Source organism: Saccoglossus kowalevskii, chromosome 7 (genome assembly GCF_978046115.1).
Source record: "Saccoglossus kowalevskii chromosome 7, keSacKowa6.1, whole genome shotgun sequence".
NCBI lineage: Eukaryota > Metazoa > Hemichordata > Enteropneusta > Harrimaniidae > Saccoglossus > Saccoglossus kowalevskii.
Genome location: NC_140647.1, coordinates 25916134 through 25932412, shown reverse-complemented (window position 1 = coordinate 25932412; position 16279 = coordinate 25916134). Strand labels below are relative to the sequence as shown.

Here is a 16279-nt window from a genome sequence, read left to right as displayed (position 1 = left end):
TAAATAAATAAATAAATAGAGAGAGAGAGAAAGAAAGAAAGAAAGAAAGAAAGAAAGAAAGAAAGAAAGAAAGAAAGAAAGAAAGAAAGAAAGAAAGAAAGAAAGAAAGAAAGAAAGAAAGAAAGAAAGAAAGAAAGAAAGAAAGAAAGAAAGAAAGAAAGAGTGTGAGTGTGGGTTTTGTGGTAAGTAACTCTAATCAATCCCACAATCCCATTGTTCGACACGAACGGCGCATGCTCAATGACCTTGTGTTTGAGACAAAAAAAGGGAACCAGTTTAAATTTACTTGAATTCATTTGTCAATTTCAGCGGCAAAATGTGCTTTTCCTGCAGGATCCTGGGCGATCGGTGATTCACACGAATTGAACATAATGGCCAAAGAGATGATAGGCGGTTGTTGCGTGTGTTCTGACGAGCGTGGATGGACAGAAAACCCGCTAGTTTATTGCGATGGCCATGGTTGTAATGTTGCTGTCCATCAAGGTACAGTAGTGAGTGGTGTGTGTCTGGTCGATTACAAAACCGTCGGTCGTCCCCTGTCGACGGCAGTCTGATTGTCGTTCTATTCGTGATAAATTACTGTTTGTATATTCGATATCCCAATTTGACGATATAATCGACCTTTCTGTATTTCGGCAAGGCACTAAACGGCGATTCGCGTGTTGGTGTTTTTTAAAAGGGCGCCTTGTAACTTTAACCGAGTATATGTATGTCAAAACGTCATAACTGCTGAAGGCGATCGACTCATTACACCGAAACGTTCATTCACAATATTAAAATAATAATTGATAATACACAATAATTTGATTAACATTTGATCATACATCAATTATCCGAATTAGTTCGATATATGTCTTTTGTTGGCGAGGTTGCCCTGTGTACTATCATGATCTTCACCGGACTCACGTGGGCTACTGTATGTTTACATATCACTTATGTTTATTTCCAAGGCGTTAACTGTCAGGTGTTTGTATCTGTACAAGTAACACAAACCACTAAGCCATAGTCCCTCTACAAACACATAGACTTTTGTATCATTTAGATAAAATAACAGTAATTTGTACAATTAGAGATTTATAAGATAGGTGTATTAAAGGATGTGATATGTGCAAATTTGCGCAAATTGAAGAAGTGACATGAATAGGGAGATAATTACAAAATGCCTGGACAAATGCAACATTTCTAGAAATTCTATCGCAAATTATTGAGTCGGTGAAATAAGTGGTTTGTATTCCTCTTGGATAGTTTTTGCTAGTTTCCTGTTAATCACAAAGTGTATAATACTTACGTTTTTCTTGTTACAATTTAAGCATCAAACATTTATAAACATACACTGCGTTCTGTGACACTATTGGTTAGAAATACGTTTGAACGTTCGTTGCACACAGAGTTGGGTCCCTTTTAAATGTCCACTGAGCGTTAGACTTCACTTCCTTTGAGATTGCATAATACCGTACATATGTATAAGAGTTGCATATCCTTATTATGTTAATCATATGAGATTATTACAAGAATACCACAAAATATATATATGCACAAAGACAGTACAGTAATTGTATTGGCCAATGCATGGTAGATGTCTGTGTGTTTCCATACTTCCAGAGTGTATACTTTGCAGTATTCTTGGGACAAGCTTAAATATTATACATCTTTTCTTTGTTTGTAGTAACAATTTAATGAGAGATAAATTACGAAATGGCAACAAAGAACGTTTTACATTGCGTGGTTTTACTTAAAATGAGGTTTCAGATAGTTGAAGAAAACAAAAGTATGATATTATACTATATGCATACATTATTTTTATAGTCTGAAATTGACATAAATATTTTGTCTAGGCCTGATATAAAATAAAAGCATGGACACTCGATAACATGGCATTTTGGGTTGAGTCAACAGTAACTGTGTCATACAATGTCTTATTACATAGAGTAGATTTTGCCCTGCTTTCCTTTCCACAAAACCCCGCCATCACCACAACCACATCACAATACTGGATCAGGCATATAATATAGTCTTAAGAAAATCCATGTCGATTATACATATTATATGTATTAATTATTCTGACTATGCAAATAATTTTTTTCTGTAACGAGAAAGCCATAAAACTGCAAAGGTATTCTCAGGTCCTGCTACTCTGATAACTACTGAATACAGATAACACAGAAGTTGTAAATGATCATTTGCCATAATTTTTAGCAAAATCAACCTTCATAATTTAAGTTCTCACAAAACCCACTACTGAGTGTTGATCAGATCATAATCCTGATTAAAGATGTCAATCAAATAAAGATGAAAGGAACTATTAATTTTGCTTTGAAGTGCTGTGATACCTTACAATAGAAATTGTGTCATTTTCATTTCATAGTGTAAGTCATTTTGATGTTCAATAAAACGTGATTGTTTCCTCCCTTGTGTTTTATAGTAGCTTGACTGTAGTAGAATTCATTCAAAGTTTTATGCCTTCCTGTTGAATATAGGTACTAAGTATATTTTACATTGTTTATAGGAAACTTTCAAAATCTGGCAAATGAGTTTGAAATTTCACAATAAAATCACAAGTCATTCCAAATCAAAAGATTTGTGTCGTAATTTTCTAGGGTTATAAATGAAGCCCAGGACATTAATTGAGTTGATATTTCATTTGTTTCAACAGTACTGCAAAAACATCAAGTTTCAGAGTTGTATAAAAACTGACTAAAGCCAGATTGTAGGTTTGTGTTAGTACCGTAAAATCTGTATTAGAAGCCGCATCCCTAATAGAAGCCACAGCCCACACCATTCACCATTTCTCATATGTGTAGATGCTCTAATAGAAACCGCACCCCTGTGTTGTATTGTACCATTTTAATAGAAGCCGCAGCTTCTAATACAGATTTTACAGTACTGATGTTCATTCAAGTTTCAAGCTGAAATCATTTATTTAATTAAGTTGTCAAGAAACAAAAAGTATGTAGTAATTATCACACTAGAAAAGATGCATTCAAGTGCAACATAATATTAATGTGGAACTCGTACCACACTTGTTTTTCATTGTTGATATCCAATCGGCAATGGTGGCGTTTGATCCTTTCAATAATTGTATAGCATTGATTAAGGATAAATTTCGCGAAAGTTTCTGACACGCTGTTTCGTGAACCCCAGAAAATTGTCAATGCTACACAATTTTCACCTCAAATGTTATGTTTGTTACATGAAAATGCTATTTTTGTGCCAGTTATGTAAATTAAAAGTCACCACCTTTCCCAGTGAAGACAAAATGTGCAATTGTTACATCCACCCACATGTAGGTAATCCAGGCATGTTCACACGAACATTGAACACAATAGTTTTCCCCGGACCTTTTAAAGAGTTTTCTACAAAAATGATTGAAGTTATTGTTTGTGATAAATGTTTCTTTAATAATGAGCATAATTTATTCGTATGTAAATTAGTCATCATTAATGATACGTGTATTCAAAATGAACGATCATATATGGTTATAATGTGTTTAGATGATAAATGAATAAATGTGTAATTATCTTATGATCGGTAAAAAAAAGAGATGCACTACTCTCGACATTCTCTGATGGTTGTGGGATTGTGTCAAATAATGTTTATTTCATGAATAATATATTCAGTTTCATTCACTTGTCATTGAAATTTTGTCTGATTTTGCACCATTTTAAGCTCCGCTGTCGACTTTGTCGAGCGGAGCTTATCATATGAGTGATTGTCCGGCGTCCGTGTCAATGTTTTACTTGTTCGACTTCTTCTTGAAAAGTACGAGCCTGAATGCTTTGATACTTAGTGTGTATGTACCTTGGGTAGACCTCTCTCAGATTTGTTCATTTCATGATCATATCTTCAATTCTCTAATTTTGGTGAATATTTTTGTCATTTTTAGTAAACAGTGATATTTTTGACTTCTTGTTAAAAACCGCAAGTCCAATTGCTTTGATATTACATATATAGGTACTACATGTGGACCTCTCTCAGATTTGTTCATTTTGTAATGATATCTTTAATTCTCTAATTTTGGTGAATATTTTTGTCATTTTTGGTAAAAAGTGATATTTTCGACTTCTTGTTAAAAACCGCTAGTCCAATTGCTTTGATATTACATATATAGGTACTACATGTGAACCTCTCTCAGATTTGTTCATTTTGTAATGATATCTTCAATTCTCTAATTTGGGTGAATATTTTTGTAATTTTTGGTAAAAAGTGATATTTTCAACTTTTGTTAAAAACCGCAAGTCCAATTGCTTTGATATTACATATATAGGTACTACATGTGGACCTCTCTCTGATTTGTTCATTTTGTAATGATATCTTTAATTCTCTAATTTTGGTGAATATTTTTGTCATTTTTGGTAAAAAGTGATATTTTTGACTTCTTGTTAAAAACCGCAAGTCCAATTGCTTTGATATTATTACATATATAGGTACTACATGTGGACCTCTCTCAGATTTGTTCATTTTGTAATATCTTTAATTATCTACAGTAATTTTGGTGAATATTTTTGTCATTTTTGGTAAAAAGTGATATTTTCTTGTTAAAAATCACAATCATTTATGGTGAAAAATGATATTTTTGAATTTTTGTTGAAAACAGCAAGTCCCATTGCATTGATACTATGCATATTGTTCATTTTCTAATGATATCTTCTGTTCTATAATTGAAATGTGCATTGCAAACAGCGAAGCTATCTCAGCCGAGAGGCTGCTTGTTGTCATTTTTAGTAAAAAGTGATATTTTTGGCTTCTTGTTAAAAACCACAAGTCCAATTGCTTTGATATTACATATATATGTACTACATGTGGACCTCTCTCTGATTTGTTCATTTTGTAATGATATCTTTAATTCTCTAATTTTGGTGAATATTTTTGTCATTTTTGGTAAAAAGTGATATTTTTGACTTCTTGTTAAAAACCGCAAGTCCAATTGCTTTGATATTACATATATATGTACTACATGTGGACCTCTCTCTGATTTGTTCATTTTGTAATGATATCTTTAATTCTCTAATTTTGGTGAATATTTTTGTCATTTTTGGTAAAAAGTGATATTTTTGACTTCTTGTTAAAAACCGCAAGTCCAATTGCTTTGATATTACATATATAGGTACTACATGTGGACCTCTCTCAGATTTGTTCATTTTGTAATGATATCTTTAATTCTCTAATTTTGGTGAATATTTTTGTCATTTTTGGTAAAAAGTGATATTTTCGACTTCTTGTTAAAAACCGCTAGTCCAATTGCTTTGATATTACATATATAGGTACTACATGTGAACCTCTCTCAGATTTGTTCATTTTGTAATGATATCTTCAATTCTCTAATTTGGGTGAATATTTTTGTAATTTTTGGTAAAAAGTGATATTTTCAACTTTTGTTAAAAACCGCAAGTCCAATTGCTTTGATATTACATATATAGGTACTACATGTGGACCTCTCTCTGATTTGTTCATTTTGTAATGATATCTTTAATTCTCTAATTTTGGTGAATATTTTTGTCATTTTTGGTAAAAAGTGATATTTTTGACTTCTTGTTAAAAACCGCAAGTCCAATTGCTTTGATATTATTACATATATAGGTACTACATGTGGACCTCTCTCAGATTTGTTCATTTTGTAATATCTTTAATTATCTACAGTAATTTTGGTGAATATTTTTGTCATTTTTGGTAAAAAGTGATATTTTCTTGTTAAAAATCACAATCATTTATGGTGAAAAATGATATTTTTGAATTTTTGTTGAAAACAGCAAGTCCCATTGCATTGATACTATGCATATTGTTCATTTTCTAATGATATCTTCTGTTCTATAATTGAAATGTGCATTGCAAACAGCGAAGCTATCTCAGCCGAGAGGCTGCTTGTTGTCATTTTTAGTAAAAAGTGATATTTTTGGCTTCTTGTTAAAAACCACAAGTCCAATTGCTTTGATATTACATATATATGTACTACATGTGGACCTCTCTCTGATTTGTTCATTTTGTAATGATATCTTTAATTCTCTAATTTTGGTGAATATTTTTGTCATTTTTGGTAAAAAGTGATATTTTTGACTTCTTGTTAAAAACCGCAAGTCCAATTGCTTTGATATTACATATATATGTACTACATGTGGACCTCTCTCTGATTTGTTCATTTTGTAATGATATCTTTAATTCTCTAATTTTGGTGAATATTTTTGTCATTTTTGGTAAAAAGTGATATTTTTGACTTCTTGTTAAAAACCGCAAGTCCAATTGCTTTGATATTATTACATATATAGGTACTACATGTGGACCTCTCACAGATTTGTTCATTTTGTAATATCTTTAATTATCTACAGTAATTTTGGTGAATATTTTTGTCATTTTTGGTAAAAAGTGATATTTTCTTCTTGTTGAAAACCACAATCATTTATGGTGAAAAATGATATTTTTGAATTCTTGTTAAAAACAGCAAGTCCCATAGCATTGATACTATGCATATTGTTCATTTTCTAATGATATCTTCTGTTCTTTAATTGAAAAGTGCATTGCTAACAGCGGAGCTATCTCAGCCGAGAGGCTGCTTGTTTTATGTTTGGCTGGAAAACGTTCAGAATAAGCAATAAATTTTAGATAGAGTATGGTTATCAGTACCACATATATTTTTTCTTCATTTGATGGAATGCCCATTTAAGAAAAAATAAAACACTGTTGTTTTTTCGTCTTGAAAGACTTACCTGTATATATTTATTTGAGCATTTAATGTCATACAATGCATTACCAACAAGTTGTCTGCACAAGGCAAGGTGCATTTTGTTTTGATTGGTGGGTTTTTGACCTTTGTCTTTTCAAAACACCTGAAACACTGCAAATGCCTTTTTTTGTCGTCCGTTGGTAAAAAATGATATTTTCCTCTTCTTGTTATAAACTGCAAGTCCAATTGCTTTGATATTACATATATAGGTACTATATGTGGACATCTCTCAGATTTTCATTTTGTGATCTTCAATTTTCTAATTTTGAAGAATATTTCTTTGTCATTTTTGGTAAAAAGTTATATTTTCAACTTCTTGTTAAAAACCACAAGTCTGATTGCTTTGATATTATTCATTTGGACTTCTTGTTAAAAATTGATTGCTCTGATATTACATGTATATATATATATATATGGGTACTACAGATGGTCTTCTCAAATTTGTTCATTTGATGATGAATATTTAATTTTCTAATTTTGATGAATATTTTTGTTATTTTTAGTGAAAAATGATATTTTCGACTTCTTGTTGAAAACCGCAAGTCCAATTGCTTCGGTATTGTATATATAGGTACTACATGTGGACCCTTCTCAGATTTGTTCATTTCGTGATGATATCTTAATTACCCGGTATCTAATTTTGATGGATATTTTTGTCATTTTGGTAAAAAGTGATTTTTCTTCGAATTTTTGTTAAAAAACAGCAAGTGTGATTGCTTTGGTACTATACATATTGTTCATTTTTGCTGGGAAAGGATTTACCAGCTTTGTTGTTAGTCCAAGAAAATTGTTCAGCTTGGAATGTGTCTGAATCCCTCAGTAGTATGCAAGAATGTAGGAGTGTACCAAGAAAATTGTTTTTCTGGAGTAAATTGTAGTGTATTTTACTTATGAAAGGTCAAAAAGTGCATGGAGATTTTATGAAAATGTGTGGATGTTAACAGAATGATGTCATGTGGTCACAGTTACGTAATAAAGGATGGACTATTTTGGGTGTAGCTATAAAATGTGTCACCGAAGTACTCACACGTGTGAATGATTCCAATAGTTTGTGCTGTGAAGAAACTCCATTAGATAATAAGTATTGTGTAATTTGTAGTGAGAATGTATTTAAATAGATTTATGTTTATAAATCTTGTTTTTTTTCAAAGTGTTATTTATATACTTAAAAATTGTTTATAAAAATGTTCTTTATACTTTTTCGGTGGATTGAATTTACAAATGATGAGTTATTTTGTTATACCATTACTCAAATTATGTGTTACGAATTTCTGATAGTTTAGGCTTTGTGTTCTTGCAAACGGGAAGACATTAAACTGTTGAACAGTAGACATCAATAAAAGCGAACGTATTTCGAATGTTGTGAAATCATGGTACTGTTTTGGCATTATACGACTTGCAGCTCCCTTTTGATGGATTTTATGTGACTGGCCATGTTATTGAACTGTAGTATTATGTCAATCTGCCCCGGAAAGTTTAAATTGTCATTTTCACGCTGCGTTTAGTATGGAGTCGTCATCTAAGTATGCACAATTGTTCGTCTCGTGTTCCCCGGTGCATTTAAAAATCCCTTTTGAATTTGGGGGACTTTGTGTGACTGACCGTGGTGTTTGTAAACTTTAGTCGAACTGTCGTAGTGTGTATTAAATCTGCCACAACGTGAAGTTGCCATCGTCTCTCATTTAAATACGTTTGTGCCTCAACGAGGACTGAAAAGTGATTTTCATTTACTTCCTCTGTTATACATCAACTGTGTTAGCTTCCTTCGAATTTCCTATTGCCAATTTCCTATAGCGGTGTAGTTTGTCGACGGCAAATCGGGATGGTTTCGTCACGTAATTTCTTACCTTGTTCTTGACCGCAGTATGTGTGACTACGAATTTCCACATACCCACGCTTATGGGAATAGTGCATCGTGGGTAATACTGTATTGATTGAGGTGAAACAAACATGGTTGCTGTAATGCCTGTTACTACATCGCTCGTGTTTCTCTTTCTGTCTTAGAGTTCTATGTGTTTTTTTTTAGTTTTTTTTATTTCAATTAAACAGCGATTTGGCTGTGACCATGCATTTTATATATTCATTGTCGACTGTTTTTTCTTGAATTGGTTGATTGTCATAGCAACATACGCTAAGTACAATTAAATGACTAGTCTGGAGTTGAACAGTAGTCATTACATGATTATTTAATTTAGTTTAATTCTTTCAGTTAAAAATTGAGTTTTCAAAATAAATAAATAATACGTACCCTCATCTATACTTCAAGTTTTCATTAAAACAAAGTCAAAGTCTTTGAAATTGCTTTTCTGTCTGTTCGCCAATCCATTGCTCCAAAACACACCTTTAAAACTCTTATTTTCCCAGCATCGAGATGGCTCTGCCAACTCTTGTCTAATGATATCTTCAATTCTTTAATTGAAATGTCCATTGCTAACAGCGGAGCTATCTCAGCTGACATGCTGCTTGTTTATTTTTTTAAATGAAAATACAAAACCTTTCATGGTTTTTTGTAAATTTATTCAACACTAGGTGTCATTGTTTTTCAATTTATCCTGGAGTCCTAGTATATGAAACTCATTGATTTCCAGGACCCAGGCTTTGTTTATTGGCAATGACCTGGTAACTAAAAATTCAACACAGTAACATGAGTGAGATTGGGATCTACATGTATGGATTTGAAGAGTGATAATTTTGGTGAGCAATAGAGGAGTGAATATGAAACACAGATTTAATGGTTCAAATTCATAAATCTTGTTCGATATCGAACCACGTCATCTCAAGAAAAGTGATTCATTAGTATTTTAAATAATACGCTGGCAGCTTATCATAAACATTTTCACAAATGAACCGTTTGGTTTCAGAAAATTATGTCAAACAGATTATCTTTTTATAATGCCCAGCATAAGAAACATTCTATTTATGGAAGGAAGAAAAATATTCACAATTTCAATCAAATAAACCATGATGACCAATTCAGCTTTATTTTGGTCAATAAATCCCTTTTAGCCATTATTTGAAACCTTCCCAATTATTGGATTTTCTAGGCATGACTGGTTTTCATTTTTGTTGTAAATTGCGTGCACTGTATCCATTATCATCCTTCTAAATAGAAAAAATTAAATATTAAAATAAATATATCAGTAAAGTAAGGTCAGCTAGAACGTGATGCCTTGGTCAGTTCAAACGTAAATTAGTATATGTATGAAGATCGTATATGTTATGTTACTAGTGCTCATTATTTAGTTTTAATGTCTCCTGTGTAATTTCTGACACATTTTGGGACAAATACAAACTGGTAGGCTGACTGGCAACTTATTTGGTCTTCCATATTATCTTGTTACATGTAACTATTGAACAAACATGTCTAGGCTGATTCTCAAGTATGCCACTGAATTCAAACACATGGTGACCAAAGGTTGTGTCATTTTTCCTGCGATGTGGCAGTTATCTTTTAATTAAAAACAACAGTTCTATTTTAGAAAAATACAAAACCCAAAATTAGTTCATATACAATGACATTGCCCGCTGTTGGCGTTTTTTTTTTTTAGCGCCACTGTTGATAAAGTTGAATGTGGCTAATATTACTGATTGTCCGTTTTCCCTGTGTCTGCATCGACTTTTTACATTTTTGATTTTTTTTTGAAAACTGCAAGTCCCATTGCTTTGATGCTTTCTATATATATGTAACTTGAGTGGTCCTCTAGGATTTGTTTGTTTCGTAACAATATTTGTTATTTTTAGAAAACAATGATATTTGTGACTTCTTCTGAAAAATGTTGAGACAGTGTATAAGCGAATACAAATTTTCCTTCTTGGTCACTGTATAACCTTGTACAACCTCGGCTAGTGACCAGTTACCCCAGGCGCTGGAGTTTGTAATGTTCCGCCCACCCGGTAGGATAATGCTACCGGTACACAAACAACACTCCAGTCTGACTGCTATCGGAACTGAGTGCGCCATTCATAAAATAGATGTAGCACTGATTGGGTGACACGAGTGTCAATCAAACACCTACGGTACTCTATTTATAGCAAATGTCGTAAACAAAATCACCTGACTGGCGTCATTTCAGTTCTCGGTGTCGGCGTGTGTCTCTGTTTAGACTGTTGTGTATAACTGTTCAAAACGTGAACATTTAATTAATTAAATGCAAGATTTTAACTGGCCATGCGACCTTAGAGTGCATGAGCAAAGTCAGCAGTGATCATTGACCGCAAATTTTAAGACTTTCTTTGGTGTTTCAGCGAACATGGAGCAAGAGGAGAACGTTTTTTCCGGTGTCGCCATAGCAGAGAAGAGGCGCGATTTGTTTTGCAACATCTTATCAATTTCCTTTGACAAAATCGCTGACAGTCCGCCGAAACCGTGATTTTGTGAAGAGCAAATTAATAATGATAAAAGCAAAATAATATCCAATGCACGCGATTAATTACGCTGGTCCATAAAATAACTCTAGTCTGACAAGAGAAACTTTGAACAAGTTTGTCGATGAACTAAATCCAGATTGTTGTAGAAAACCGTGCGACACAATCGCCGACAAAAATAACTCTCAAATGGACTCAACTACTTACGATCGACGACAGCGCTGGAGAAACTGGGATAAAAACACCAACATGATTTTACCCGCCATCTCCCATATATGGTTAGTTTATAATATATTCAGTTGTTTATTAACAGCTACATCAAGAGTAGAGTGTGATTGACTAACGTTCAAAGTTTAATTAGTGAGTGGGTGGAATAGCAGTCAGACTGGAGTGTTGTTTGTGTAGCTTTATCCTACCGGGCAGGCGGAACATTACAACCTCCAGCGCCTGGGGTAGTGAATAGTTACCTGTTGAAAATGTAACCCTCCCCCCCTCAAATAGAATGTTATAATCAATCTATAATACTTAACAGTAAAATCGTGGTCTTCATACCTGGACTACCAGTATCCATAGTCCTTGTTTGTGGAGGTAATGTGCAGTATCTAACAATACTACAGAGCTATATCAATCAAAGGCTGCTTGACCTATTTATCTAGTCTATCCGTGAAAGGTATTCAGCAGGCGAATTGTTAATACATGTGTTCCAAAACTACATTCAGACATCAAATAAATTTATTCTGCTGTGTATTATGTAACTATGGAAGAGACGTTGAAGTCAAGTCCACTGTTCGCAATATACTGAATCAATGGTGTAATACAAGCAACTAGACAAACACTTGTATCTCATTATATTTGTAGCATGTTATGGTATCGTGACAGTCCCCACTGGACCCTGGTTTTGTAGGAAATGTGAATCGCAAGAAAGAGCCGCCCGAGTGGTGAGTAATATGTTATTTACATCTAGATCCGATTGGTTATAGCCGTTATTAGCAATGTTGTGATGCAAACAAATTGCCCATAATTCTTCATGATTTGTACTGTTAGATAATTATGATACTAATTATGTTTTAATCACAACTTTTAATTAAATATAATCAAGATGAAAGCAAGAACAAAAGCACTCAAGACAGCTGTTACTGTTGGCATACTAGTAGATCCTTCACTTGAACTTCACGATGATATCAAAGGCCATTGCGTTTTTCCTCTCTGCTTAAGGTCATTTTTTTGAAAATGGATGACCAAGAGATTAGATTCATCCTTATCTGCTATTAAACCAATCAGAATGCAGTGTTGTACTGACATAATTCTGACACAAAAACAGTTTAGTATAGTTTTCGAGTGGAGCTTATCATACATGTATGAGTGATTGTCCGTCGTCGTCATCCGTGTCAACTTTTTACTTTTTCAACTTCTTCTTGAAAACTACAATCCTGAATGCTTTGATACTTGGTGTATATGTACCTTGGGTAGACCTCTCTTATATTTGTTCTTTTCGTAATGATATCTTCAATTTTAATAAATATTTTTGTAATTTTTGGTAAAAAGTTATATTTTCCACTTCTTGTTGAACTACAAGTCTGATTGGTTTGATCTTATACATATAGGTACATGTACTACAGGTGGACCTCTCTCAGATTTTTTCATTTCGTGATGATATATTCAATTATCTAATTTTGATGAATATTTTTGTCATTTTGGTAAAAAGTGATGTTTTCAAATTCTTGTTGAAAACAGCAAGTCTGATCGCTTTAATACTATACATATTGTTCATTTTCTAATGATATCTTCAGTTCTTTGATTAAACTTGTGCATTGCTAACAGTGGAGCTATCTCAGCCGACAGGCTGCTTGTTTTAAAGATCGGGTAATTGTCATTGTATAGTTACTGTGGTCTACGCATTCGTACAATATTAACTGCGGGCGATATCCATGCTGTATTCAGCGAAGTCAAACAATGCTCAAAGACCAGGTTTTATGACTAGACAGTCTAATTTTGGAAGGGATGGGGATTTAGCCGAATGTGAACATTCTAGCATGGGCACCGAGTCGGATGAGTACGGTAGTAAATATGATAATTTTACAATGAAAATGCATAGGTATATTGCTATTAATACTTACCTCATTGTATTGAAAATTATTATGATTACCCTATTTGCTCTATTGGTAATGCATCCTCAAAGATAACACGTTTGTAATGCATTTGTATGGTGAATCATTAAAACATGACTTGCTATGACCACACTCATGCCTCTGTTTATGTAAGCGCAATGTACTATTAATAGAAAGAATACAGCAGACTATTCTATTGATAGGAGTCAGGTGTTTTGTTGTACAATGCCACATGAGCAGTACTACATGTTATAATATTCACTTCATGCTCTATTTGACAAATATTAAGTTCTTAGACTTGTTATCTTACAGAGGTGTGAGCTGTGTCCTCATCGTGAAGGAGCATTAAAGAGGACGGACAATGGAGGTAAATTATATTAGAGTCATAAAATGATTGCCCTTCATATCTTGAACTACACTGGTACTGTAAAACTATTCATTTTCACTGCCATTCAATTTCACTATTTTGATGTTTTGAGCATATTAATTGGGTTTTAAGTTCACAAAGTTGGCAATAAAAACGATTCTATAGTTTTGTTGTTATTTTACATATTAACATCTTTGGAGCACCTAGTGAATAATTAATATACATTTAGTTTGGAAAAATCATGTCATGTCTTCAGTTTTAATTTGTTCAATACTTAAAGAAAGTATTAATATATCAAGGTTTGCAACCAAAGGAAGTGGGCAAAAGAGTTTGGGTTTAATAGTAAAATGCTAGAAAAAAAATAATACAAAATGTACTTAAATATTTTTTTTTTTCTTGGCTATAATAAGTAATTAATTACATTTCAGTCAAAACAATCAGAATCCACTAACCTAGGCTTAATATAAATATTTGCTGTAAAATCCAGAAATTGATGATATTCCGTTGCAAGTACTGCAGCTACGTTGTTAAAAACTACTTTCACAGATATCTCCGATTTTGATACAGTGTTTGTATCGCGATGTCAGGGTATGAACACTTGAAAATAGGCTCAAGCATTTTTTTTTTATGTACATGGAAAATTTAGTTTATTTCTGTATATTATAAAGATTTTTTCAAAACTGGCACCATTTTACACTAAAATAATGAGGATTTGGTTATTTTGTTTCAACCATCCTCTACGAATACCATATTAAAATAAAATTCGGGTGCGAGATGTCTGGTACGCGGTGTGGAATGCGCTGTGTCATATCCCAACTATTTTACAGTCTTTTAGTGGAATTACTACATTATTCCACAAATCTTTTTGAAGCAGATGGAATCGCTGATCTAACACTTTTGCCCAACGTCCTTGCCGCAACCTTGTAATGACATATTAAATGCTAGGACGAATATGATAGCGATAATACTGGATGTCGTAGTGTCAGGGCCAGAATATAGACGTCTGACAAAGTAGGTCATCACTTCTAATGACTTATGAGGACACAAAATTACCATAACAATGAGTTGTTAATGGATTTAGTATGCTATTTCAAGTGACGCTGACATGAGCAAATCATTACCGCATGTAAAGCTTTATGAACAGGGTTACAAGACAACAATTTTTTAGATTAGTACTCTCATCCATATTGTTTTGCTACCTCAAATATAGTGTGCCTGATCTTGTAATGTTCCAAACCTATATAGCGCCCTCATCTCCTATTTAGAATTTTTTTTTCTTTTGAAGTGACGATGGTTACTCAAAATTATTTGTAATTCAATTTTTTTTTCATATGAATGTTTCCTGAATTTACTATATCTGGGTACATGCTATTCCTCAACCGCATACATTAAATATGTAGCCTATATAATTGTACTATGTAATGTTATCTTGTTTTCTAGGCTGGGCACATGTTGTCTGTGCTTTGTATATTCCAGAAGTTCGATTTGGTAACGTGACGACAATGGAACCAATATTGTTATCTATGGTGCCACATGATAGATATAATAAGGTAAGATCTTGTGTTTACCGTACTTGCTCCCACTATGAACTTGTTACAATCTTACATTTACCATACTCACTCCCACTGTGAACTTATTGCAATCTTACATTTACCATACTCACTCCCACTGTGAACATATTACAATCTTACATTCACCATACTCACTCCCACTGTGAACATATTACAATCTTACATTAACCATACTCACTCCCACTGTGAACTTATTACAATCTTACATTTACCATACTCCCACTGTGAACATATTACAATCTTACATTTACCATACTCACTCCCACTGTGAACATATTACAATCTTACATTTACTATACTCACTCCCACTGTGAACTCATTACAATCTTACATTTACCATACTCACTCCCACTGTGAACTTATTACAATCTTACATTTACCATACTCACTCCCACTGTGAACTCATTACAATCTTACATTTACTATACTCACTCCCACTGTGAACTCATTACAATCTTACATTTACCATACTCACTCCCACTGTGAACTTATTGCAATCTTACATTTACCATACTCACTCCCACTGTGAACTTATTACAATCTTACATTGCATTTATTGTATGCTCAATCATTTAAATGATTTTTTGTGAATGATGCTATTTCTTGAAAATAATAATTTGATTTCAACTGTTTTCAGATGTGTTATATCTGTGAGCACCAGCATCGAGAAAGCAAGGCGCGTACTGGCGCTTGTATGACGTGCAATAAAAATGGATGTAGGCAATCATTTCATGTAACGTGGTGAGTATTGTGAAAATAGATGTATCATAAATACTCCGAATTCGGCATCAGGAATAAGTGAAACTTGATTCTAAAATAGTTGTTGAAAAATCAGTCAAACAAAAAAATTATGGTAACAAAAAAAACTTTGATTTTAATGTAATATGCATTGGTTTTAATTTTCTTAGTAACGAAAAGTTTGGTCTAAAATAAATTACATGATTATTTGTTGTATTGTTTTAAATGCAAGTAAAATTCAACTTACCGTAGTTGTCCGAGTATGAACCTCTGCTCGAGTATAAGCCCCCCTCCAATTTTACAGCATTTTACAAGTCGTTTATCCGATTATAATGTACCTCCACTTTTGAAATGTCAGTTTTTAAAGTTGTTTTTTAAATATTTTGGCGTCATTTTTCGAACATTTCATTCCTGA

The 16279-nt window shown here is 33.1% G+C and overlaps 1 protein-coding gene across 1 annotated transcript in view; it reads left to right on the top strand.

Moving 5' to 3' along the window:
* Window positions 1–217: 217 nt before the first annotated feature.
* Window positions 218–16279, top strand: part of LOC102810265 (protein AF-10-like) — a 41048-nt gene continuing 24986 nt past the window's right edge. The window contains exons 1-5 of the mRNA XM_085501377.1: window positions 218–483; window positions 11939–12018; window positions 13501–13555; window positions 14996–15105; window positions 15764–15867. Coding sequence (XP_085357503.1) covers window positions 372–483; window positions 11939–12018; window positions 13501–13555; window positions 14996–15105; window positions 15764–15867 — 461 coding nt within the window. The 5' untranslated portion in view covers window positions 218–371. The remainder of the gene's footprint in view (window positions 484–11938; window positions 12019–13500; window positions 13556–14995; window positions 15106–15763; window positions 15868–16279) is intronic.